Source organism: Schistocerca serialis, chromosome 7 (assembly GCF_023864345.2).
Source record: "Schistocerca serialis cubense isolate TAMUIC-IGC-003099 chromosome 7, iqSchSeri2.2, whole genome shotgun sequence".
NCBI lineage: Eukaryota > Metazoa > Arthropoda > Insecta > Orthoptera > Acrididae > Schistocerca > Schistocerca serialis.
Genome location: NC_064644.1, coordinates 544,072,886 through 544,099,385, shown reverse-complemented (window position 1 = coordinate 544,099,385; position 26,500 = coordinate 544,072,886). Strand labels below are relative to the sequence as shown.

At 43.5% G+C, this 26,500-nt stretch overlaps 1 protein-coding gene across 1 annotated transcript; it reads right to left on the bottom strand.

Moving 5' to 3' along the window:
• Positions 1-25,178, bottom strand: LOC126413235 (uncharacterized). The gene is made up of 5 exons (XM_050083134.1): positions 25,063-25,178; positions 23,199-23,307; positions 6,838-7,028; positions 4,100-4,207; positions 1-139 (listed from the first exon to the last, which is right to left on the bottom strand). The coding sequence occupies exons 1-5, from the start codon at positions 25,134-25,136 to the stop codon at positions 1-3; spliced, it is 621 nt and encodes a 206-aa protein (XP_049939091.1). The 5' UTR covers positions 25,137-25,178.
• Positions 25,179-26,500: the final 1,322 nt, after the last annotated feature.

Genomic DNA, 26,500 nt, shown 5'->3' with positions numbered 1-26,500 from the left:
TCATATGACGACGGACACCAGGTCGAGCGGGCTGTGTCTGCAGGCGGGGTAGGCGGCTGCGCAGTCGGCCCCCGCCCTGCCGCGCTCCTCGGCCTCGGAGAACTCCAGCGGCAGGCCCTCCTCCGTCGACGTGGAAGGTCTGCGGCAGCAGGCACACACTGCTTTACTTCAACAAGGAGCAATAACAACGGAAGGCCAAGAACGAACCGCTCGAATTAAACAGGGTGCCATGCAAACGATGCAGTCTTTTCCTCGTACTGCTCAATCTGTACGACGTGTGATCGAAAAGTGCGGTGAATGAATTTTTTTAGCAGCAAGTCCTAACAGCCATTTGACGTATAATCTAGCAGTTTTCCTCCCCCCTCCACCACCCCACCGTCTACGACTTGCAATAAATATTTCGAATGTAAAGAGGACGAGGAGTGAACCTAACCTGGCTCTTCGAGGAACTTTTCTTTTCACAAGGAGTAAGGTTATGTTCGAGCTGAGAATATGTTCTGAATCATGCGACTGTAGATTCGTTCAAGAACTGAAAAAATGTCAGGTAAAAGCGCTGTAGTTTACACGTTGATATACAGGGTGTTACAAAAAGGTACGGCCAAACTTTCAGGAAACATTCCTCACACACAAAGAAAGGAAATATGTTATGTGGATATGTGTCCGGAAACGCTTACTTTCAATTTTATTACTTCTCTTCAAATCACATTAATCATGGATTGGAAACACACAGCAACAGAACGTACCAGCGTGACTTCAAACACTTTGTTACAGGAAATATTCAAAATGTCCTCCGTTAGCGAGGATACATGCATCCACCCTCCGTCGCTTGGAATCCCTGATGCGCTGATGCAGCCCTGGAGAATGGTGTATTGTATCACAGCCGTCCACAATACGAGCACGAAGAGTCTCTGCATTTGGTACCGGGGTTGCGTAGACAAGAGCTTTCAAATGCCCCCATAAATGAAAGTCAAGAGGGTTGAGGTCAGGAGAGCGTGGAGGCCATGGAATTGCTCCGCCTCTACCAATCCATCAGTCACCGAATCTGTTGTTGAGAAGCGTACGAACACTTCGACTGAAATGTGCAGGAGCTCCATCGTGCATGAACCACATGTTGTGTCGTACTTGTAAAGGCACATGTTCTAGCAGCACAGGTAGAGTATCCCGTATGAAATCATGATAACGTGCTCCATTGAGCGTAGGTGGAAGAACATGGGGCCCAATCAAGACATCACCAACAATGCCTGCCCAAACGTTCATAGAAAATCTGTGTTGATGACGTGATTGCACAATTGCGTGCGGATTCTCATCAGCCCACGCATGTTGATTGTGAAAATTTACAATTTGATCACGTTGGAATGAAGCCTCATCCGTAAAGAGAACATTTGCACTGAAATGCGGATTGACACGTTGTTGGATGAACCATTCGCAGAAGTGTACCCGTGGAGGCCAATCAGCTGCTGATAGTGCCTGCACACGCTGTACATGGTACGGAAACAACTGGTTCTCCCGTAGCACTCTCCATACAGTGACGTGGTCAACGTTACCTTGTACAGCAGCAACTTCTCTGACGCTGACATTAGTGTTATCGCCAACTGCACGAAGAATTGCCTCGTCCATTGCAGGTGTCCTCGTCGTTCTAGGTCTTCCCCAGTCGCAAGTCATAGGCTGGAATGTTCCGTGCTCCCTAAGACACCGATCAATTGCTTCGAACGTCTTCCTGTCGGGACACCTTCGTTCTGGAAATCTGTCTCGATACAAACGTACCGCGCCACGGCTATTGCCGCGTGCTAATCCATACATCAAATGGGCATCTGCCAACTCAGCATTTGTAAACATTGCACTGACTGCAAAACCACGTTCGTGATGAACACTAACCTGTTGATGCTATGTACTGATGTGCTTGATGCTAGTACTGTAGAGCAATAAGTCGCATGTCAACACAAGCACCAAAGTCAACATTACCTTCCTCCAATTGGGCCAACTGGCGGTGAATCGAGGATGTACAGTACATACTGACGAAACTAAAATCAGTTCTAACATGGAAATTAAGCGTTTCCGGGCACATGTCCACATAACATCTTTTCTTTATTTGTGTGTGAGGAATGTTTCCTGAAAGTTTGGCCGTACCTTTTTGTAACACCCTGTATAGCTACCCTTTTTCACCATAGTTCAATTCTTTTATCTTGGCGGCTCGCGCGTGCCCGCCCAGACGCGGGAGATTGCGGCGTTGCCAGTTACGCGCGCAAGAGAAGCAGCTCCATAGTATATTATAGTTCGCAAACCTACGTTTACGGGGGAGCGCGCAGTTTATGAAGTAAAGCCGCCACGGGCGCGTTAACCCTTTCGCTGCTACAGAGACGTGCTCCCCGCATTCCGCGCTGTGTGCGATTTTGTCATCACTGCACTGCTCGCCTGTGCAGACACATGGTGTTTGTGGTATACACCACTTCTAACAAACACCGAACAACGCGCTCCAGTACGCGGCCGCCAGATACATCGCTGGCCGCACTTCTCTGGGCGGCCCGCTGCTTCCATCGCTGGCCGTCTTCACACGCACGCTCCGTTACGTGGCCGAGAAATACATCGCTGGCCGCACTTCTCCGAGCGGCTCGTGGCTACCATCGCTGGCCGCCTTCGCGCGCGCGCGTTTGTCAGCACACAGCAATTGGCTACGCCAGGAAACATTGCGATTGGTTTTCCCCGGAAAACAGCGCCCCAGCCTACGGCTCCATTAACGAGCAAGCCTTTCATAAACCCGGCCGCCGCCGCAAACGACAGTTCTCATCGGGAAGTGCATTACGCCGTGTTCCAGCTGCTTGTGGATGACTCGCCGTACCACTCGAGGTTACCTGGCTGCTCGGCGGAAATCTAACGACTTCACTTGGAGATACTGAACTTCACTGGACTTGGGAATAATTACGGGACGTGCACCCCACTATGCACATTTGGACATTGGTGCAACCAAACTTTAATTATGCATTACTTCTGAGTGTGAGCCTGGGTAGACGCTTGCCTAACATAACTGTTAAAAAGTGATTTGTGATTTAATAAACCAGACTGACGAGGTTATTGTGTTATTCCTGGTTATAACAGTTATAACAGTGTTCCGGCTGCTTTGACACATTTATCATTCGATATCACAAAAACTATTTGGCCTAAAAATTTGATTTTTGCACATCTTCTTGACTGATACCTTCCCCCCATAAATGACTTACTTTTGTTTCCATGTTCAACGCAGTTATTGTGCAGTATTAAATGTAGTAAACCATTGCACGAAATTTTGGAGAGTTTGCAGAGGTAAAAGTCCACAGCGTATACTTTCCGTATGGTCGATTTTAGTTGCCACTAGAAATTTAAAAAAATTACATTCAAACGAATAAAATTCATGAAGTAAGACATTTCGATATTGTTTTTAAATAAAGAAAATATTAAGCACCGAATAGCCTTTTGCTTAGAATTCAAACACCTTAACCACTACGCTACCGCAGCTCGTCATTCAATTGAGTTCCTGGAGGACTTTAAAGAAGCACGCAAAATGCCGACAAACACTGCTGGTATGACTATGAATTACACACGTTTTGTCGAAGTACAATAGGAAATAAACAATTACCGCTGTTCATTACTGCGAAAAAGCGGTTAGCGAGAATGAATTTCCTTGCTATCGCCTGAATTAGGAGGCTTATTGCTTGTTTGGTTTAATTAATTAATAGATTGTGGAGCAATTGGTATAAAGAATGCTTTTTCCAAACTTTATTTTATAGAAAGTCTGCTATCAAGACATTGCTTTTGTTCAATTACTTTATTTATGACTGAACGTTTCTAAAACTGAAGACACTCGTCCGTGCTCTGCACTGCAGTCGAGCTCTGGCAACGTCGTTCTCTTTTCATTAGCCGACTGTGTTTTGTGACGTCAGATGCACAGAACGAACCTAAACTCGGCCGCCGTCGTAAATGACCCGCACTTTAATAGTATGTGTTGTCGGGAAATATAGAGTGGCCGTTATTAACTGCACTGTTAACAGTAACACAATATTATTTCCAGGCGTTACATTTTGTCTATCTAGCGCTTTTGTGTGGAATGAATAAACAGTACACTCACGTGAAGAAAATGTGCATAAGATCTCCGACGAGGCCGTTGTGCCTTAAAGGTGTCTCTGCAACTTCACAGACCGTCCTGAGAACGCATGCACGGCCCGTTAGACCTTCCCTGGAACAAAGCAGCAGAGTCTATATGAGTGCCTGAAAAGTCTAACCATGTCTTGAAACTGAAATACCATAATAACGTATAAGGCTCCCAAGTCGCTGTTCCATGCCACATGTCGTCAAGGAAAATAAAGTAACATGTAGTCGAGTTGCCTTTACACTAAAAATAAAGAAAAGTAGGGAGGACGATTGGGGTTGAACATCTCGTCGATGACTAGATGGAAGACGGAACAAAAGCGCGGGTAAGGCAAAGATGCGGCCGGAAATTGTTCTTGTTTTCTTGAAAGAAAACGGACGGTTATTCTCCTTAAAAGATTAGGAAAAATCGCTGAAAACCTATACCTTCTTGGCGGGACGGCATTTGAATCCTTGCTTTTCCCGAATGCCAATCCTGTGCCATTAGCCGTCCTCAAACAGGTTGCAGAGTATTCCGAAGCCTGAAAGACTGAGACAGTCATTGTTTTTCTTCGCGGAAAAGAACGTAGCAAGTGAGATGCAATATCGTATTCTACATCAGAAGCAAAACTTGGGAGACGCTATATTGTATTACACCGCTTACAGAGTAATTACAAAGTCCAAGAAACATTTCAAAAAATCGGCACACGCAAATGGCTAAGGAATACAGCATGTGGAAAACAAACCCTCAATAATGTCCACCGTCATACTACACACATCTAACTGGTAGTCCAATTCTGACTCTAGTCGACCCAGTTTATTACGAGTGAAGGTGAGAACAGCTGCTAAGTCTTCGGGGTCTTGTGGTAGAGGCACAACGTAGTCCCACAAGGAAAAATTGCAAGGTATTACGTCTGGCAACTGTGGCAGCCACTCGACATGGTTTAAGTGTTATTGCGGTAATCTCGTGTACAGTAGTGGAAATGAGCAGGGATGCCAACTTGCTGAAAGAGTAAATCCCTGCTATCGTTTAGTGTGGTACATGAGCCACAATTGTAACATGTCGAAATAAGTGATATCATTGACAATTCTCTCAGTCTAGAAGGAGGGTCTATGGACTGTATTGTTGGAAACGGCACAGAAGACGCGAAGTTTCTCACAATCCAGAACGTGCTCGACAGCTGCATTTGGATTATCTGTCCTCTATAGGTGTGTGTTGTGTCGGTTGGCCGTTTCTGAAAGATGGGGTGTGGTTTCGTCACTGAAAATTAATTAAGTGGTTAAGGGATATTGAGTGCTGCACTAGCTTGGTAGGCAGACTTTGTGGGGCTTCGCATCAGATCACTCACATTCAGTCCGCTTTGACGCACTCTGTCGGCCCGAACGTTTTGCGTCTCACAAACAATCATCCGTCTCCAATTACTTGTACAGCTTCACTATACTGCTGTAAACTGGTGAGGTATTGTGAAACGTGCCATGGAAAGGTCTTTGCACAGATACTATCGATTGGCAAATTCTTGCATACAAAATGTTTTTCCGCACGTACGGCCTGTGGCGCTACTGCCATCAGTTGAAAGTTCAAAAGAAAATTTTGTGAGTTTGTCTTTCACATATCGTACTATTTATTACTCCATATTTAGGCAGTTACCTACACGATTTAAAAAAAAAAAATGTTTCATGAATTGTATTGTAAAGCATCAGGGAAAGATTGAATCATAGCAGAAATTGTCAAATCAGCAGGTTCAAATACCATAAAACAGAAACACCAAAAGGATAATTGACAAACTGAAGTAGTTCCATAAGACTGGAGAAATGCGTTAATTAACTCGTTACACAAAAATGGAGAGAGATCAGATGTAAATAACTACAGGGGAATCTCACTAATATCAGCTACATACGAAGTTCTATCCCAGGGTCTCTTCGATAAAGCACAGAAACAACTTGAAATAAAAACTGAAAAATATCAGTCAGGACTCAGACCAGGCCGTTCCTGTCGAGAGCAAATGTTGAACCTACAGTTAACCCTAAGACATCAGAAAACGGTAGCAAACCTGTGAATTAAAAAAAAAAAAAAAAAAAAAAAAAAGCCCAAGACTCAGTTGACGGCGAATCACTCTTCCAAATATTACAAGAAAAAGGTCTAAATCTGAAATCAACTGCAATAATAATACGAGTACAAAATCCAAGACTAAAGTTCCGAGGAACTCTCAGATCCTTTCGAAATGAAAATGGGAGTCAAAGAAGGAGATGGTCTGTCTCCATTACTTTTACGTTGGTTCCTTGACAAAGTGATAGAAGAACGGCACAAACAGAATCAGTCCTCAAAATTGATCCGCCAAGCACTTGAGACAGAGGCAAGTTATCTATAAATTGTCTAGCATTTGCAAACGATTTATCAATATTAACTTGCGAATGATTATCTCATTCAGGCGTTCCTGCTCCGTAAACGGCGATTGCCCATCAATATGGTTTTTAAGGTCTGAAGATAACCATGTGATGATCGAAACCGATCACCCTGTAATAAACGTGCCTTTGGGATCTAGACTGTTTTATAATTAATTTTAAATATTCTCTTTTGATCGATGACTTTCTCCAACAATGTTTTTAAAATCAAAGGAAAAGTGGGTCTCTATAGCAGAAGACTTCGACGCTCGTGTCGTTTTCGAGCGCCAATTAGCTTGCGACTGGTACACGCGTCGACAACTTGCACCTTGGATGTGCGCTGAGCACAGGACTTGCCTCTCGAAGCGCTTCTCCAGCAGGCTGTAGGCCGAGCGTCGGTCTAGAGAGCGTTGTCTCCGCACCAGCGTGAAATCGTTCTCGAGCAGCTGCGTCAGGTTGCTCGGCAGAGCGTAATTGGCTTCAAAGTTGTACGAAAAGGACACGTCCCGACCCGGAAGGTCGATCGGCGTCGCAAGCGCGAGCAATATCTGAAACGGGAAGTAGAGACCAGAGTCCGTTAATAATAATAACGACGACTACACTAGCAATAACCAGAATAATAGCAGTAATAGCAGTAACAGGGTCCATCCTAGCCAAGGAAGGCCAAACGGCCGGCCGTTGTGGCCGAGCGGTTCTAGGCGCTTCAGTCCGGAACCACGCGGCTACTAGGGTCGCTGGTTCGAAACCTGCCTCGGGCATGGATGTGTGTGATGTCCTTAGGTTAGTTAGGTTTAAGTAGTTCTAAGTTCTAGGGGACGGATGCCCTCGGATGTTAAGTCCCATAGTGCTCAGAACCATTTGAAGGCCAAACGAGAAATGAGACGTGGTGACTGGGTGTTGTGTGATGTCCTTAGGTTAGTTAGGTTTAAGTAGTTCTAAGTTGTAGGGGACTGATGACCATAGGTGTTAAGTCCCATAGTGCTCAGAGCCTTTTTTTTTTTTTTTTTTTTGAGAAATGAGACTACAAGAAAAAACTAGTTCTGAGAACAGTGCACCTCAGTCCATAACAAGAAGCACAATAGCTGTTCATTTACGCATTTCACTTGATCGGACCCTACATTAATAGAGACCACATAAAAGCTCTACACTGATCAGACTGCCATCTACCAAGTATTTCCACCTTTGGCACGGATAACAGCGACGATACGTTGTAGCATGGCAGGAACGAGGCCTCGGCAAGTCTTTGGAGGGAACTGGTTCCGCATCAGTGCACACAAGTCACCTAATTCCCGTAAATTTCGGGGAGGGGGGGGGGGGGAGGGCTATGAGCTCTCACGCCGCGTTCCATCACATCCCAGGTGTACCCGATAGGGCTCATATCTGGCGAGGTAGGGGGCCAGAATATCAACTGGAACTCGCCACTGTGGTCCTCGAACCACTCCATTACACTCACGGTGCCTTATCTTATTGAGAAATGGCTCTGCCGTCGGGAAACATTTTCGTCATGAAGTGCTGTACGTGGTCTGAAACCAGTGTACGATACCCCTTGGCCGTCATGGTGCCTTGCACGAGCTGGACTCATGGATTCCCACGTGAACCACGTGAATGTTCTGCAGAGCATAATGGAGTGGCCGCCAGCTTGTCTCCGCCCCAGAGTACAGGTGTCAGGGAGCTGTTTCCCCTGGAAGACTATGGATTTGCGCCCGCCCACTGTCGTGATGAAGAAGGTATCGTAATTCCTCAGTCCATGCAACGTCCTGCCACTGTGCCAGCCGGCCGCTGGTGGCCGAGCGGTTCTGGCGCTACAGTCTGGAACCGCGCGACCGCTACGGTCGCAGGTTCGAATCCTGCCTCGGGCATGGATGTGTGTGTTGTCCTTAGGTTAGTTAGGTTTAAGTAGTTCTAAGCTCTAGGGGACTTATGACCTCAGCAGTTGAGTCCCATAGTGCTCAGAGCCATTTTTGAACCACTGTGCCAACGCCGATTGTCACGTGGCGATTTCAGTCTTACAAGGGGAGGCCGCCAATTGCGAAATTCAGATTCGAGTCATACTGCGCATAATAAAAGCTCATGGCCAGAGGTGTAATGTGGCAAAGCACCAAGATGCACTTCTCAGCCGTTGGCGAGAAAATCGACGGTTAAAAGAAACCGTTGCAGTGAAATACTCTGTACGATTAGTAATTCTCTACAGCGTCATGGCGCAGCGGTAAGCGCTCTGGTTCGTAATCCGAAGGTCGCCGGATGGAATCTCGCGCTATGCAACCTTCTTTTTTTTTTAGTATTTGTTTTTATAATTCATATATATATATATATATATATATATATATATATATATATATATATATAATTCCCGGCAATCAGTTGTAACAATTATGCATATAATAAGTTGTTGAAAGTCGTTTGTCGTGGAAAAACTGGCGACTTCGCACATCATTATGTTTTCCGCAAACAAAGTTGTATTTCACAAATGTTATTAATTGTCTTCATAATGTTAACCACGCATAGTTAACGGAAGACGTAGATACGATATTCCGAAACGAATACGTATAGCGTAAGTCAAACGTTCGAATTAGAATAGAGACCCCTCGAACACAAATTTGCTGTGGCAGGTATGAAATATAAACTCCGTTACTCGCTCGTTACACTTGAATGACAGATGTTGAATGGGCCGAAACGAGCCGTCGCATAACAGCGTAGTTGCCTGCTAACTTCGAAAGAAGGTAGATGCGGTCCCTAGCGCAACTTATAACATTGTCGAAAATCAGTGCGGACCGGAGAGCTTTGGTACACCCTGTTAAAAAAAACGGAAAAATGGAGGCGGTACAATTGGAGAGCGATCCGCCTTCACCAACATGCATAAGCAATTAATTAATACTTTATATATATATATATATTTGAATTACAAAAAACTAATAATTAAAAAAATGGCATGGCGCGAGATTCGATCCGGCGACCTTCGGATTACGAACCCGAGCACTTACCGCTGCGCCACGACGCTGTAGAAAATTGCTAATCGTCGAGAGTATTTCACCGCAACGGTTTCTTTTAACTGTCGATTTTCTCGACAACGGCTGAGAAGTGCATCTTGGTGCTTTGCCACATTACACCTCTAGCCATGAGCTTTTATTATGTGCAGTATGAACCGAATCTGAATTTCACAATTGGCGGCCTCCCCTTGTTAGTTGGGGATGTCGTGGTGTGAACATTGACACACGCATGGGTCGTCGGCTGCTGAGATCCATTGTTAACAGTATTCGGTGCACTGTGCGTTGAGATACACTTTTACTATGCCCAACGTTAAAGAGTGATCTTAGTTCTACCACAGTTCGCCGCCTGTCTTCTCTTACCAGTCTGCTCGGGCTACGACGTCCGATATCTGTAATGAAGGGTGGCCGCCCAATCCCACGACGTCCGGACGTGGTTTCACCTTGGTCTGGCCACATGTTGAAGACATTCACCACAGAACTCCTCGAACACCCGAAAAGCCGTGCAGTTTCCGAAATGCTCACGCTGAGCTTCCGGGTCATCACAGTCCGCTCTCGATCAAACGCAGACAGATCGCAGGCCTTCCCCATTCTACACACGGACAATACGCCCACTGATACTACATGCACCGCGCATGTGTCTGACTGGTAGTTACTCCTCGCCAGGTGACTCAGCTATCGCCTGGATGGGTTTATATCGATAGCAGGTCGGTGGTCATAATGTTTTGTCTGATCAGCGTATGCGTAAGGGAAATGTCCTGAATGAGTCACTGGCTGATTATAGCACAGCCCCCGCTAAAGACAGAAACTTGACATTTGGTGAAGATGTTGGTGTTATACTGTAGGCATCGTTTAAGAAGGGATTTTTCTTATATTCCACCCCATATTGAAAAGTTACTTGAAAATATGTCGATATTAAGACAATTTTGAAACTAGAACGTCAAAAAAAAATGGCTCTGAGCACTATGGGGCTTAACATCGGAGGCCATCAGTCCCCTGAACTTCGAACTACTTAAACCTAACTAACCTAAGGACATCACACACATCCACGCCCGAGACAGGATTCGAACCAGCGACCGTAGCAGTCGCGCGGTTCCGGACTGAAGCGGCTAGAAGCGCTTGGTCACCGCTGTCGGCTAGAACGACAGCATTATTGAAAATTCAACACTTAACGGGGTGAAATAGGGGATGAATAGATTTTTCAAAATATTTCATTAAAACGAAAGAAATTGGCGCAGACTGCAGATTCTATGCGAGTGAAGCAGCAGGAGCTTAAGCTTGTTAAGCGACATAGAGGCGGATGAAAAAAAAAAACCAACAAAATAGCACTTATCGGAAGTGAAATTCGTTGGCGAGATCCCGGACGCTTTGAAATCAAAACTGGCATCATAGAAGGTGATTGACCCTTCAATGCATTTTAAATGTGTCTTGGAAAAGGTCTTTCGAGAACGGAAGAAGACACTGAGCCAGAGCAGATGAGCAGCGGTTCAGACTAGGGCTCAAACCTGAAAGACGTATGCGTTGACAGTTTGGCCATTACGGACGACTTAGCCATTTTTGACAACTGCTGTATCGTGCGATCAGTATTCACGTTTATTGGTGTCATTTAGGCTCGACACATTGAAGGTAGCAGTTTCTATACGTTTTACTAGGAAAAGCGATACTGACAGTGAATTCTAACCTCACTTGTATACGTTTGACTAGCGCAACCTGATAGCGTTAACAGTTAAGCAAACGTAAAATACGTGGTAAACTAATGTTAAACTACAATATCTGAGTAAATCTGTTTTATGATACAACTTCTGAGCCCTTCTTACAGCCGTGTGGTCTAGGGCGTCTTTTCACGGTCCACGCGGCTCCTCCTGTCGGAGGTTCGAGTCCTCTATCGGGTTTGGGCCTGTGTGTATTGTCATTAGCGCACTACGCCGGCCGGTGTGGCCGTGCGGTTAAAGGCGCTTCAGTCTGGAACCGCGTGACCGCTACGGTCGCAGGTTCGAATCCTGCCTCTGGCATGGATGTGTGTGATGTCCTTAGGTTAGTTAGGTTTAATTAGTTCTAAGTTCTAGGCGACTGATGACCTCAGAAGTTAAGTCGCATAGTGCTCAGAGCCATTTGAACCATTTAGCGCACTACACAGAGGAAGCAGCTACATGGGTAGCACAGTACTTGTGGCGTGCACATGGGGTTTTTGTAGATTAGGTTCCTCCTCACGGGAAACAAACCGTTGGCAGTTCATGACACTAATGTGGGTGTGCCAACTGTAAAAGTTGTTAGTTCGCCTAAACAGGTCATTCCAGAGGATTTACATATGCTACATCTCATGTTAGTAAACCGTCGGAGTGTCTGTAGCAAGATCCCTGAGTTACTCTCAGAAATATGCAGTAGTAATGCCTATGTTATATTAGGTACCGAAAGCTGGTTGAAACCGGACATAAATAGCAGTGAAATTTTGAACTCGGATTGGACAATGTTTAGTTAAAAGCTGTTTAAACGCAGTTGAGATCGATACTGGGTCGTATTGTGAAACAGTCTGGATAAAGCTGTCAATCAGACAAGGAGTGACCATTGTATTAGGATGTTTTTATAGACCACCAGCATCCGCAACAAACGTTGCAGAACTTTTCAGGGAAAGTCTTGAGTATATAGGAAATAAATATCCCAGTTATCAAATGGTTCAAATGGCTCTGAGCACTATGGGACTTAACTTCTGAGGACATCAGTCCCCTAGAACTTAGAACTACTTAAACCTAACTAACCTAAGGACATCACACACATCCATGCCCGAGGCAGGATTCGAACCTGCGACCGTAGCGGTCGCGCAGTTCCAGACTGTAGCGCCTAGAACCGCTCGGCCACTCTATCCCAATTATCCATTAGTTATAGGTGGAGACTTCAATCGTGCCTCCATTGACTGGAAAATTACACGTTTATCACAGCAGGCAGAAGCAAAGACTCGTGTTAGTTATTCTAAGAGTGCTCTCAACATACAGCATTGAGGAACTGGTTAGAAAACCAGCTCGAGATGGGAACATATTAGATATTTTGGCAACAAACAGTCCTAATCTTTTTGAGGAAGTTAATCTACAACAAGGTATTAGCGACCATAATGTCGTTGTGGCTTCTATGTCAGTGAAAGTTGCAATAAAACCAAAGAAACAGCGTAGAGTTTTCTTGTTTGGGAAAGCAGATGAAAATGTCATTAATGAATATCTTCATAGTTAGCTTCAAGCATTCACTGCGGGACTCAAAGATAATGATCATCTTTGGTCGGAATTTAAAGGTATTGTCCACCACGTGCTAGAGAAATATGAGCCTAGCAAAAATATGTGGGAGAGAAAAGATCCACCTTGTTTCAACTAACATATTACAGAGTTGCTGAGAAAGCAGAGAATTTTGCACAGTCGCTTTAAACTTAGTCACTGCCCCGCTGACAATCAGAAATTATGCGAAATGAAAGTAGCTTTTCAAAAGCTCAATGAAAGATTCTTTAAACGAATTTGAAAGTAATATTTTATCTGCAGATTCTAAAAATAACCCCAAAAAATTTTGGTCGTACGTAAAATCTACTAATTGAACACCTTCTCTTGTTGACAGTACGGGTAATGTAAAGGATGATGATAAACAGAAGGCTGAACTTCTAAACCTAGCTTTCAAAAACTCGTTTACGGTAAAGGATTGCAGCACCATTCCCCCTTTCAATTGTCGAACAAACGCAAGGACGGCTGGCAGTGTTTAGTGCATCTGGGATTGTAAAACAGTTAAGATCCTTAGGCGCCAGGATGGCATCTGGCCCAGACGGTATCCCCGTAAGATTATATATCGACTATTCTAAATATAGCACCATTTTTATACATATGGTGTGCTACGAATTTTTCTGTTCACATTTCTTTGAAATCCACGGCTCGGCCTAGTTTTTGTCTTGCGCATCCTATTCCTGTCACCCTGAAAGAGCAAGTGAAAGCAGAATTGGACAGACTTCAATCACTAGGGGCGGTGCAACCTGTTGCGGCTAGTGAATGGTGATCTCCACTAGTTGTGGTTGGGAAACCATCGGGGAAACTTCGCCTCGGTGGCAACTTTAGAACTACTGTCAACGCGCAGTCGATCGTGGATACGTGCCCTCTCCCACGCCAGGAGGAACTGCTGATGAAAATATCGACACGTCAGTACTTTCCTGAAATCAATTTGGCGGAAGCGTATCTACAGGTTCCTGTGGACGAGTCTCGGCGAGTTCTGGTTTTGAATATTCCTTTCGGTCTCTATCAATATTTGCGCCTTCCTTTTGATGTGGCTAGCGGCCCCTGCTATTTTCCAACGATTTTTAGAGCAGTTAACTATGCCTGTCCTAGATTGCATTAATTATTTGGCTAACATTGTTGTCAGAGGCTCCTCCACGGCTGATCACTTGAAATATTTGAGCACTTTGTTTTCTGTTTTACGGTGTAACTTTGCAAAACTCAGTTTTTCAACCTTCTATTGTTTACTGGGGGTTCGAGGTCTTGAAGGGTGCGGTTCTCCCTCTGCCAGGTCAAATGGCTCTAAGCACTAAGGGACTTAACATCTGAGGTCATCAGTCCCCTAGACTTAGAACTACTTAAAACTAAATAACCTAACGACATCACACACATCCATGCCGGAGGCAGGATTCGAACCTGCGACCGTAGCAGCAGTGCGGTTCCGGACTGAAGCTCCTAGAACCACTCGGCCACAGCGGCCGGCTCTGGCAGGTCACATTTCTGCTGTTACGTCCATGCGTTGCCCATCTTCCACGACGAGTTTCAGGCCGTTCTAGGGAAGATAGCCTACTATGATAAATTCCTTCCAGGGGCGGTCACATAGTCCCATCCGTTGCATGTCTTGTTGCACAAGAATGTACCTTTTTGCTGGAGTCCGGGTTGTGAACGTGCTTTTCAAAGGTTGAAATCCAAACTACACTTGGCCCTTTGTTTATCTACTTTCTCTCCGGATCAGCACATAGTTTTGGCGACTGACGCCTCACAATACGGCCTTGGCGCTGTCCTAGCCCACTAATGTGCCAGTGGCTCAGAACGATCTGTTGCTTTCGCCTCTAAATCTCTCACTCCGTCCCAGCTCCGCTACTGCTAGGTGTAAAATGAGGCTTTTGCCGTAGTTTTTGCTCCCAAGAAATTTCATGTTTTTTGTATGGCGCCAAGTGAACGTGCTTTTCAAAGGTTGAAATCCAAACTACACTCGGCCCTTTGTTTATCTACTTTCTCTCCGGATCAGCACATAGTTTTGGCGACTGACGCCTCACAATACGGCCTTGGCGCTGTCCTAGCCCACTAATGTGCCAGTGGCTCAGAACGATCTGTTGCTTTCGCCTCTAAATCTCTCACTCCGTCCCAGCTCCGCTACTGCTAGGTGGAAAATGAGGCTTTTGCCGTAGTTTTTGCTCCCAAGAAATTTCATGTTTTTTGTATGGCGCCAAGTTTCACCTTATTACTGACCGTAAACTCTTGGTTTCCTTGTTTAACCCTCACACTTCCTTGCCTGACACACTGCTTTGAAAGCTGGGCGCTGCTCTTGTCTCGCTAGAGTTTCGAAATCCATTTGGATCTATATCTAAATATGTCAAAGTGGACATCTCTTCCCGCCTTCCTTTGGGTCCTGATCCCGACTTTGATGGTGAAGAATTGCTTCGCTTCCATCTTGACAATGAAACGCAGGCCGCCGTCAAGGGTTTCCCAATTACGAGCTCGCGCGTAGCAGCTGTTGTTGCCGTCTAACTGGTTCTCCGCCAGGTGGTTCGATTTGTTCAACAGGGCTGGCCCGATAAACCGTCGGGTCAGGCATCGGACCCCCTGTGCAACTATATTTCCTTACGCTATCGCATTTAGATCGTTCGTTCTGCCTGATCAGTGTGTATGCAAAAAAAAAGCAAGACCAATCATGCACTTAGCTTCTTAATGCACATAACTTCATTCTTGATATAACGTATTTGTTGCAAGTAACACGAGGTAAAACCGATTTTAGCCAGTCAACTGTTTTTTCGCTCAGTCAGTTTTTTCAGTCGAATGGAATAACCTAATGAAACTAGTAACTGCGGCTACGTCAGCTATATGAATGTTTTTCACTCACTTTCCATGTCTGATTGGTTTCATTCGATGTGAGAGAGAACCGAATGACCAAGTCTGTCTCGGTTATGTCTAGCCGGCCGCGGTGGTCTAGCGGTTCTAGGCGCTCAGTCCGGAACAGCGCGACTGCTACGGTCGCAGGTTCGAATCCTACCTCGGGCATGGATGTGTGTGATGTTCTTAGGTTAGTTAGGTTTAAGTAGTTCTAAGTTCTAGGGGACTGATGCCCACAGATGTTAAGTCCCATAGTGCTCAGAGCCATTTGAACCATTTTTTTGGTTATGTCTATAGCATGAATGTTTTCACTCGGTCTCCGGGTTTGAGTGGTTTCACTTCCATACTCTTCCGGTCTTTTCGGATGTACGTGAACCATGACAAGATTTGCCAACTTTTTTAGAGACTAATAAATGTATCTTATTTAAAAAAGAATTGAATAAAAAGTACATTTAGAAACAAAGTATTTTTTATAATTTATGTACTCGTCTGTATTTGCTTATAACGCATTTTTCTTTCGCCATACGGAGTTTTGGTTGACTTTAAGAGGCTAATAAGCAGTGATCCATTATAAATTTATGTTTGAATAAATGAACAATTGCTTTTTTTATTTAAATTTATTGAATATGCATCTCTCTCTTTCCGCTGGTTTGCACCCATCACCGATAATTCTATTCGGTAAATGTGAGATGGCGTGAACAGAAAGCATTATAAGGTACAGTTTTTTGATTGTTCGGTGACTTAATCACTTGCTTTTTAAACGTATAGTGTCTTTCCTCGGAAGTGTTTATCGCGAGAAACATATAATTATTAGTTAATTTTCTTTAATTACTGTAGTTTCAGAATGCGAGTCGTCCTTGCAGATACTATATATCGCACTGAATTTACCTTAAGTATCCATTTTAATCCAGTCATATGATTTTTTGCATTCGCACAGTACTGAGCGTTTCGGCATTTTAATCCAGACACGGACTTCATTGTTACGTAAACACCTATTCACAAACACCGACAGGAAACTGAGTTAAAGGCTGCTTAGTGGCAGACAATAAAAGGCAAATATCGAAACGACAATAACACTGACGACAGGCGGTAACCAAAGTGCAGTCAACAATAATGAATTAACAGCACCGAAACAGTTGAATGTTCCCGCTCAGAAACTGCATGCGCCATGGATCAGACGACTTCAATTATTGTTGATACCAGCGGTCCAGAGCGGTGCGGACGTGGCTACAGGCTGTTTACAGGTTTACAGTGAAACTGAAGTACCACTGTGTGAATGTGAATAGTTCACGGTAAATGATGACAGCCAAAACGGTTGCAGGATAAAGATTTATTAAAATTCTTGACCACGGTTTCGGTATATCTAAATATACCTTCATCAGGACACTGCCATTTCCCTCCCTGTTCTTTACATGTGGTGAAATGATTTTTGACAGAAAACGATTTTGTAACACCACTGGTCTGTCATGAGACTACTAAAAAAACTCCCAAGTCTTAAAAATAATAGGTCTTCCTCACCGTGTTAAAAGAAAAGAAGGAGAGGAAGGAGTACGGCACTACAGTTATTGGCAGTGGCGAGTGTTGTCTATAGTTTTCCTACAGTGTTGAAGAACTGAGTATTTTCACTACTGAGATCTGCATATTACACTATAAAAATAACTTCTATGACAGTTCTGGCATAAATGGCCACGTAACAAAAGGAACGGGAGATTTTATCAGCTGTGCTTTTTCCACAGTTTGAAGCAAACCTATTAGAAACCATCACATACACGTCTTTATTATTTTCTCCTTTGATGGTTCTTTGCTTGGTCCAACACCAAATAAAACTTGCCATCACTTCGGAAATGCCTATGAATTTAATAATAATAACAATAAAATGTTTTGATATAATGATTCATTAATCAAAATGAAATATAAACTGCTGGAAAAAATGCAGAACCCTGAAGGACTGTGTTCAGTGCCAGCAGGGTACATAGTACGTGCATACTGGTGGATTGCACTGTTAGTGATTCATTTGTCAGAGCAGTCATCGGCGATCAGATTTCGTCTAGGAGGCCTGGGTGTGCAGCCTTTGTTTCGACTCTGCAGGCAGTAAGTGAGACGAGCTTAGAGGTCAACAGTGCTTGCAACGTTCGTTCTAGGGTACAACCGTGCCCCACTAACGAATACGTACTCCTCTTGAACAGCTCCAACCATTTGAGCGGGGGTCGCATTGTGGGTCTGCGGCAAGCTGGATGGACGTACCGATAGATTGCTGCATACGTTTAGCACGATGTATTAGTGATGTGTCGCTGCTTTCAGCAGTGGTCTGTGGATCATTCCCACACCTGTGGATCAGCTTGTGGACGTCCGATTAGGTCAGACGCACGGCAAGATCAAAATACGGTGCGAGCGGCTGTGGCTGACCGAACGTCATCCAGGGACACATTAAGCACTTGCTGGGTCAGCAGGGACCATTGGGACCTCTCTGCTTGCAGGAGGATTAAGATCACGTGTGGCTCTTTCCAGGTTACCATAGACACCACGACATCGCCGATCAGGGCTACTCTGGTGTCTTGGAAGAATAGACTGGAAGGTGGAATGGCTTGCTGTTGTCTTCAGTGATGAGAGTGCGCTCTCTTTCTATACGAATGAGGGATGTAGGGCGCGGTGGGCCATTAGTTACAACTCTTGGTCACATTAGATGTTTCTGCAGGGTAAAGTAACTGGCGTCTGCTATATTGCACAGTCTGTTATCCTCGTGCTAGTGTCATTTCTTCGACAGTAAGGTGATGTGCATTTTAGGAGAACAGTGCGGGTCTACGTACGACTGATGCGACCGATATGTGTGGGACGTGATGAAGCGGTAACTTACTCGTTCTCCAGGGCCCGCAAGAAGTATTGCCGAACTGCAACGGAAGACGCAAGATCCCTGGGACGATCAGTTGCGGCTTGCCATTCAGCACCTGAAGCACCGTTTACATGCGACAATGCACGCCTGTGTTGCCACCAGATCGGGGTGAACTGTGTATTAACCAACTTTTCGGATAGAATATACTGTGTGTTTGATTGGTCAACTTTTCTAATCATATATTTCTGAAATGACGAACTACCTGTTACCTCGCTTGTCAATAAAATGACATTGTGCTTGAGAATGTTGCATTTTTCCGGCAGCGTTTAGAATGTTTTAATATAATAATAATAACGAACTCCGCCTAAGCCGGTCCCAAGCCCGGTTGTAAAAGGAGGAGGGGGAGGAGTAACACCTCGTAAAAAAACCTTGGTTCACCTGGCCCGGGTGATAGTACCTTGTGAGGGTCCCTTGCCAGGGATACGGCGAAGACCTCAACGGTAGTGAAGACGGAGATGAAGATCATCGGTACGGCGGAACTGGCGGAAGAGGCAAGCATTATCAACAAGATAAAGCATATTGAAAAGCCCAGACACGTCTGTGTGGCAACCACCGGTACTCTGGCCAGCGTCTGTTCACCATGTGAGGTGCGGCTGAACACCAAGCTCCAGGAACTAACAATCCCTGGTTCTAACTACCCAGCATTAGCTGGAACTTAATTACAAGCAGTATGATTCGTACAAGTAAAATTAATATTACCCCAGGTGGCCAATCCACTCGCCCTGTGGCGACAACCAAGCTATCGGATTCTGGGGAGCTTGGGCTCGTACGACAGAGAAAGTCGGAGTTCTCTAGTAAACGTCCACGAAAGTCCCATACATTTATTGGCACTTTTAACATTCAGACACTAATTCAGACAGGCAAACTTCATAATCTTACAACAGAACTCAACAAACAGAAAATTCAAATCCTTGCTCTCCAAGAGACCAGATTCACTGATTCAGAAACAATAGACTACAACAATTACCGTATCTTTAAAAGTAAAACAGACAAGAAAATTGGCAAAGGAGCTGCAATATTTGGCATGGCTTTTATTGTAAATAAGGACACCCTTGACTCTGTTATAGACATGAATCAAATCAGTAACAGACTAATGACCATGCGAATCAAGCACACCAACAAAATATATACATTTATTAATGTTCATGCACCTACCAACATTGCCAACAAAAAAGAACCGGAGAAGACAGAAAAATTTTGGGAAAAACTCGAAACTGAAATGTCCAAAATTCCAAAGGAGGATGTAAAAATTCTTCTAGGGGATTTCAACGCGCAAATTGGCAAAGAGAGGAAATATAAAAAAACAGTCGGTAATTACCCTGCACACAAATTCACAAACAAGAACGGCATGAGACTCATCGAGTTATGTCAGCAAAACAACCTAAAAATCGTGACAACATCACTTCGAAAAGACCCCAAGAAACAAAAAACATGGAGATCACCAAACCTTCAGCTTGGTGAATTTCAAATAGACCATGTTGCGATCTCTTATGACTTCCAGAAAGAAATACACGACGTTCAAGTCCGCAGAGGGGCAAATATAGATTCTGACCACTACCTTACCAGAGTTAAAATTAAATTCACTCCAAAAAGGAAACGCCAAAGGAAATCACCACTAATTCCCAAATTTGACTTGAAAAATATCAAGGAATCAGAAATTACAGAAGCATGGGATAAACAACCAACAAACAACTGGAAAGATTTCCGAACGAAAATTATACAGAAAGCAAGAGATTTGATTCCGTTAAAGAAAATATCCAAGCATCCATGGTGGAATTCGAATTGTGATAACGCATTAGAAGAGAGACAACAAGCCTTTTTAAATTACAATTGTGACAAATCAGAAACCACACAACAAACATTTTTCAAAGTGAGAAAACAAACAGCTAAAATACTTAGACAAACTAAAAGAAAATACCTTAATGAACAGCTAAACACAATTGAAGAAAACTTTAAGAACCACAACACTCAAGATTTTTATAAAATATTCGCAAATCAAATCAAAGGATACACTCCACAAAATCTCTGCTTCCGGAAACAGAATGGAAAATTGGCACTAACTAACAAAGAAAATTGCCAAGAACTAGCTAAATATTTCTCACAACTCCTAAATTGCCCACAACCAAGTACAAGATTCCCCAGATTACAACCAGAACACACGAATGAGACTTCACTACCACCATCTCAAGAAGAAATTTATAGTCACATTAGAAAACTCAAAAATAATAAATCATCGGGAGAAGATGGAATTGTAGCTGAACTACTGAAAAACCTTGGTCCAAATTCGTTAAAAGAGATCACTAGCATCATCAAAGAAATTTGGCAGACAGAAAATATCCCAGAGGAGTGGAAGTGTGCACTAATTCACCCATTGCACAAAAAGGGAGAGAGATCAGACGTAAACAACTACAGAGGCATTTCACTTTTACCAGTTACCTACAAAATTCTATCTGCATGTCTCCTAAAGAGGGCACAAGAACAACTAGAACATACAATTTCAGACTACCAAGCAGGCTTTCGTCCTAATAGATCATGCCCGGAACAGATATTCAACCTTAAAACTATTTTAAAGATTAAAGCAATCAGGTCAAAACCAATAATCTGCACATTCGTTGATTTCAAAAAGGCATACGATTCCATAGACAGACAGTCTCTATGTCACATTCTCGAAGAACGAGGCCTAGACACTAAAACCCGAAAACTAATTGAACAAACACTAACAGAAACCAAATCAAAAATTAAATTCAGAGGGGAAATTTCGGAACCATTCTCAATTAAAACAGGAGTAAGACAAGGAGATGGGATCTCACCACTATTATTCAATATAGTTTTGGACAAAGTTATGAAAGAGTGGGAAGTAACACTAAGGAAACAAAGCTTTTGGAAGCCAATTGAACTAGGAAGAGGTAAAGGAAAATTGAACATCCCTTATTTAGCGTTTGCAGATGACTTGGCAATTATAACTGACAGTGAAGAAACAGCAGTAAAACAAATTGAGACACTTAAAGAATGTGCTGAGAAGGTTGGCCTGCAAATCTCCTTTGAGAAGACAGAATTCATCTGCTCAAAATTAGATATTTCGAAACTAAAAACAAAGTATGGTGAAATAACTAGAGTCAAGCACTTTAAGTATCTCGGTGAAGTTATTGAACCAACAGGACTTGAGAAAATAGCACAAAAAAACCGATTACAGAAAATCAAGAAAGTATTCGGACTTATTCAAAATATATATAACAAGAAATGTCTATCAAAAGGCACTAAAATCAGACACTACAACACAGTCATCAAACCAACAGTCACATATGCAAGTGAAACACTCTCCCTGAATAGAAAATTAGATTTACACGAAATTAAGAAAGTAGAGAGAAAAATTATTAGAAAAATCCTAGGACCACGATACACACAAGATGGATACAGGCTGCAGACTACCGAGACAACCGAAAAAATATCAAACATCGAGGCAGATATCAGGAAGAGGCGGATGAAGTTTTATGGACATATAGACAGATTACCTGGAAACAGGTTAACTAAACGTCTATTGGACTATATGACATCACTTAAGGCAACAATACCCTGGGTAACTGAAGTTAAGAAGGATTTGAAAAAGGCAAAAATTGACATAACAAACACATCAGACCGGGATACATTCAGAAGAAAAATCGACAAGTGGAAGTTTACTCCAGAGACGGAATCTAAACCTTTCCGACCAAAGTGGACCGAAGAAAGGAAGAAGGCCTTTGGGGAGGCAATGAAGAAATACTGGGGAAATAAGAAGAACATTAAGAAATGTTAATCACCTGCTTATCGTTCTCCCATGGGGACATTCGCTAATAATAATAATAATAATAATAACGATAATAATAATTCGTTCATCAGTGTTTAACATATATCGCCAGTGCAATGTCCTAGGGATTGCAATTCACACAAATATACCTTTTGAAATCACTTTTCCAAAAATGTGGGGAGCCCATTATGCAATTAATATGTGAACTACAATATCAACAACTTCTGCCAACATTGAGAAAGCTATAATTCATACATTATAAACCCGAAGTTTGCACTCACGATTATCCACAGGGATGATCACACGTCTGCAGATTATGGCTAAGGGGACGGGTAAATGTAGGAGATGCTGTTTCTTTTAGTCTGTTAATCGTTTCCGCCTACGTTAAGCAAGTCATTGTTTTTGTTGCATTGTCTTACGAGAAGGTCTTTCTCATTCTTCTCTTACTCAGGTTTCTGTGATCGACCGACTCTTAACTGTGGTATCACGAATCGTGATGGATTTTGTGTTGACAGCAGGTGCAGTCAATCTTTAAATGTGTGCTCCTACCTGACTGGAATGATATCGATCAAGACACAAGCCAGTCCACGTGGGCGGCCCTTCACGCAAGCAGTTAAAAAAGGTGGCTTGTAGTTTCTAGAATTCATCAGCTTTGCCGAGATTGTTAGTTCCCATTCTACTTTATATCCAAAAGTTACCTGCGATGTTTCCAAATTGTTAGGTATGTGAAAATAAAACGCTTTTACTAATTTGTTTGAGTGGATTAGCTTGTGGAAGATACAAACACACACACACACACACACACACACACACACACACACACACACACACAGGGAGAGAGAGAGAAGCAATCACAAACGGATGCAGAGAGAGTAGAGAGACTATGCACTAGAACCGTAGCTGCCTCGTTAGCCAACAGAGATGTTATTCCATCTGGAAGCGTAAAACACTGAGACGAAGGCCGCTCTTACCCCCATGCTGCTGGCATCGACGAAGAGCACTTTCCTGCGCTGCCTGGACAGCAGTCGCTCCCACTCGGCCGAGCTCTGACTGAAGAAGGAGCCCAGAAGCAGGCACCACCTGTCGGCAGAGGCGGTGGTCCAATATACTCGACCTTCAGCCCTGCCAGCATAGCGTGTGTTCAGTACTGCACGGCCTCCGACGAACTTATTTCGTCTGTCCGAATGCTGCTATTTGATGCTGAATAAGAAAGACCTCTGCGACTTACTTCAATATTGGCAACAGCGATGCTTCCACCGCAGGCTGTCTATATTGGAGGTTTCATGATGGCCTCAGTCCCCGCCTTCTATTTATGAACGTTAGCACATTTGCGAGATAGCATTTTTAAAGTACCTTGATCACAAAGTTGGGAATGCGCCTTTTTCCGGCTTTTCAACATGTCGCTTCTATGGGCTGACTATAAACACGTGATGATGCAAATATAGCTCCCGAAGCCGGTCATGTCTCTGAATAAAGATTTTTAACAGTCGCAGCGATCCTTTTTATTCAGTATGTAATATTTCTACTGTGGGTACTCTACATAGAAAGTTGAGCTATTTGAGTAATCCAAAATAGCGTTTACCTGCGGGTGTCAGAATAAGCCTTTTCGCATACCTTAGCTGGCAGTCATAATTTAAAAGCATCGACTCTTCACAAAACATCTTCGGTTGCGTCACCGCCGACACTTAACAATTATTAAAGGTACTGAACATCCGCCTTTGGAAGCTACTAAAATGCCTCTTTGTAATTACCATAAGCCTTTCGTTATAGTGATTAAAAACATTGTCACCGATCGCAGTTTTGATTTGCTTCTGCATCAAAAAACAGTTCGTTACAAAAGATGTATGAGCGTGATTTTTTCGTTGCGTCATAATTGCCTGGTTTTCTCTAACGCCGCAAGGTATCACCTCCTTGTACATTTTGCGGGGACTGGCACTGATGTTTTCAGTCTACTTCCATGTCGCCTTGCAGCTCTACGCATTGTCGTGACTTAAAACATGACAAAACATTGCATCGCTAATATTTATTTACGTTCCACTGGATAAAAGCATTCTACGTCTGTGCCTTGCCAATTTAATTGCTATTTCTGGTATTCATTTTATCCGTGGTTTGTCATATGTGTACTTTATCGTTTAAATTTACTCATGTGTATTTATTTAAATGCACTATGGGCAAAAATATAGGACGAAAGCAACTTTCTCGTGATGTGCCACTGACTGTCACATAACATAGCGCGATGAAACTTGGAATACATTGAGAAAACTGCAATAGTATAGCACAGAAGGTAAGTGAACGAAATATTCGATGAGGCGAACATAAATGACACTGTTATGTAAAGGCAATAATTACACTGAAACGATCGGGATTTATGATGGCCCACTGGACATTAAAGAAACATTTACATCCTTATCTACATACATACTCCGCAAGCAACGGTATGGTGCGGGCATGGTTCTTAATAGGCTGTGTATTTACCACGGACGGCAATGCATGCTCTGCAAATCGTTACCACGCTGCCCACCAGGCTTTTAGCGAGTTGTTGTGGTTGGCCGTTCCATTCCTGTAACAACGCTGTCGACAACTGCACAAGCTCCTCTACCTGCGCTCTTGGATGTGGTCGGGCATTGTCATCGATACAAATGAAGTCAGGGCCGAATGAACATCTGACAAAACGCACATGGGGAAAGAGTCCAGTACCACAATAACGTTGATCAGTGAGTGTAACGTGCTTAGAGATCTGGAAGTCAGTGTACCCACGCAACATTATGTCTCACTACACGATAACACTTACACTGTCAAAACGATCATGTTCGACAATGCTTCTGATTGCATTACCTGTTCCCACCACTCGCCACTGACGGCCCGGAATCACTCCTCAGACTGAATCTGCCGTCATGCGAGAAGAACATGCGACTCCACTCACCGTTGGCCCAGTTCTCATGCTATTGGCGCCATCGCAAACGATTCCACCGATGCGCCTGTGTAAGAGGAACACAACTTACTGGTCGTCGGTCTGAACGACCACAAATATGCAGTCGCCGTGCCACTGTGGAGCGTGAGATTGCATGTGTTCCAGTTCTGTTAAATGCGGCTGCAACTGCACCCGTTGTTCGACGTGGGTTCCTTCTCGCCTGCTGCACAATGTAGCGGCCATCTGCTGATGTAGTTGACCGTGGTGTACCACTTCCTCTCCTAAGGGCAACAGTGCCTGTGATTCGGAACGGTCTCGATGCACGTGAAAAAATTATGTGAGCAATACCAAACTCCTCGGCTACAACCACCTCAGTTACTTTTTCTTCGAATTTCCTAATAATTCTTCCCCGTGTGGCGTCATCCAAAAGATGTCTCCAGGCCACGTTGTAAGAAAGAACACAGCATCGTAGCTGCACGCTGGTTGACGGACACTGTCTTTTTCCGTTCCTTCAACTGCCTCCTGTTGCGGAGCGAGCCCAATTTGGCACTACAGTCACGTTCACCTCTCGTCACGTGACGTCCCACCCACTTTGCACGACAAGGAGACCTCTGGCAACATGCTCACGCACTTTCATTCATTTCCAAGCGACTAGTTATGTTACTTTGTCTGTCTCCTTCTTAAATTTCGTAGAGCAGTGTGTATAAATAAATACACATTTACTGCTTTAATTGTAACACCACGTCACACGGTGAGAATTCACGACTCAAGCTAGAAACTTATCTCGCCACTAAATCGAAAAGCTATCAAATTTACGTTACCTGCTTGAAAAATTTTCTCGCAAATAAACAACTGTTAACAATGATATTCAAAAATCTGTCTTCGCAGTTACTAAAAATTATTATTATACAATATTAACATAAGCGTTTTGTTTTCTCGATTTGCATATTCCACATCAGGAAAATGTTTAGTGCTGCAAACCATAATGAAAGGGCTAAAAACATTTGCCAGACTGAAAAACGTGCTAGGGGGTGAGCTCAAACCAAACAAAACTGATACTATAAGAAAAAATAACGCTCGTGTATCTTTTGTCAAACATTGTTTTTAGATTTAGAAGAAAATCAGATTTCTAGAAACAAATCAAAATTTATACGTTTCATGCCAGATCACTGACGATGTTTCAGATTCATAGAACGAAATACGAGTTTTTTACTAGTTGAAAACGCTGATTTTAAATTTGTTTGTAAACTATTGTCATGATGAAATTTCTTAAACAGTTGAAGTAAATGTGATAAGTTTCCGATTTGGTGTGGTGATAGGATATAAGATGTACATCAACAAAAGCGAAACGAGGATAATGGG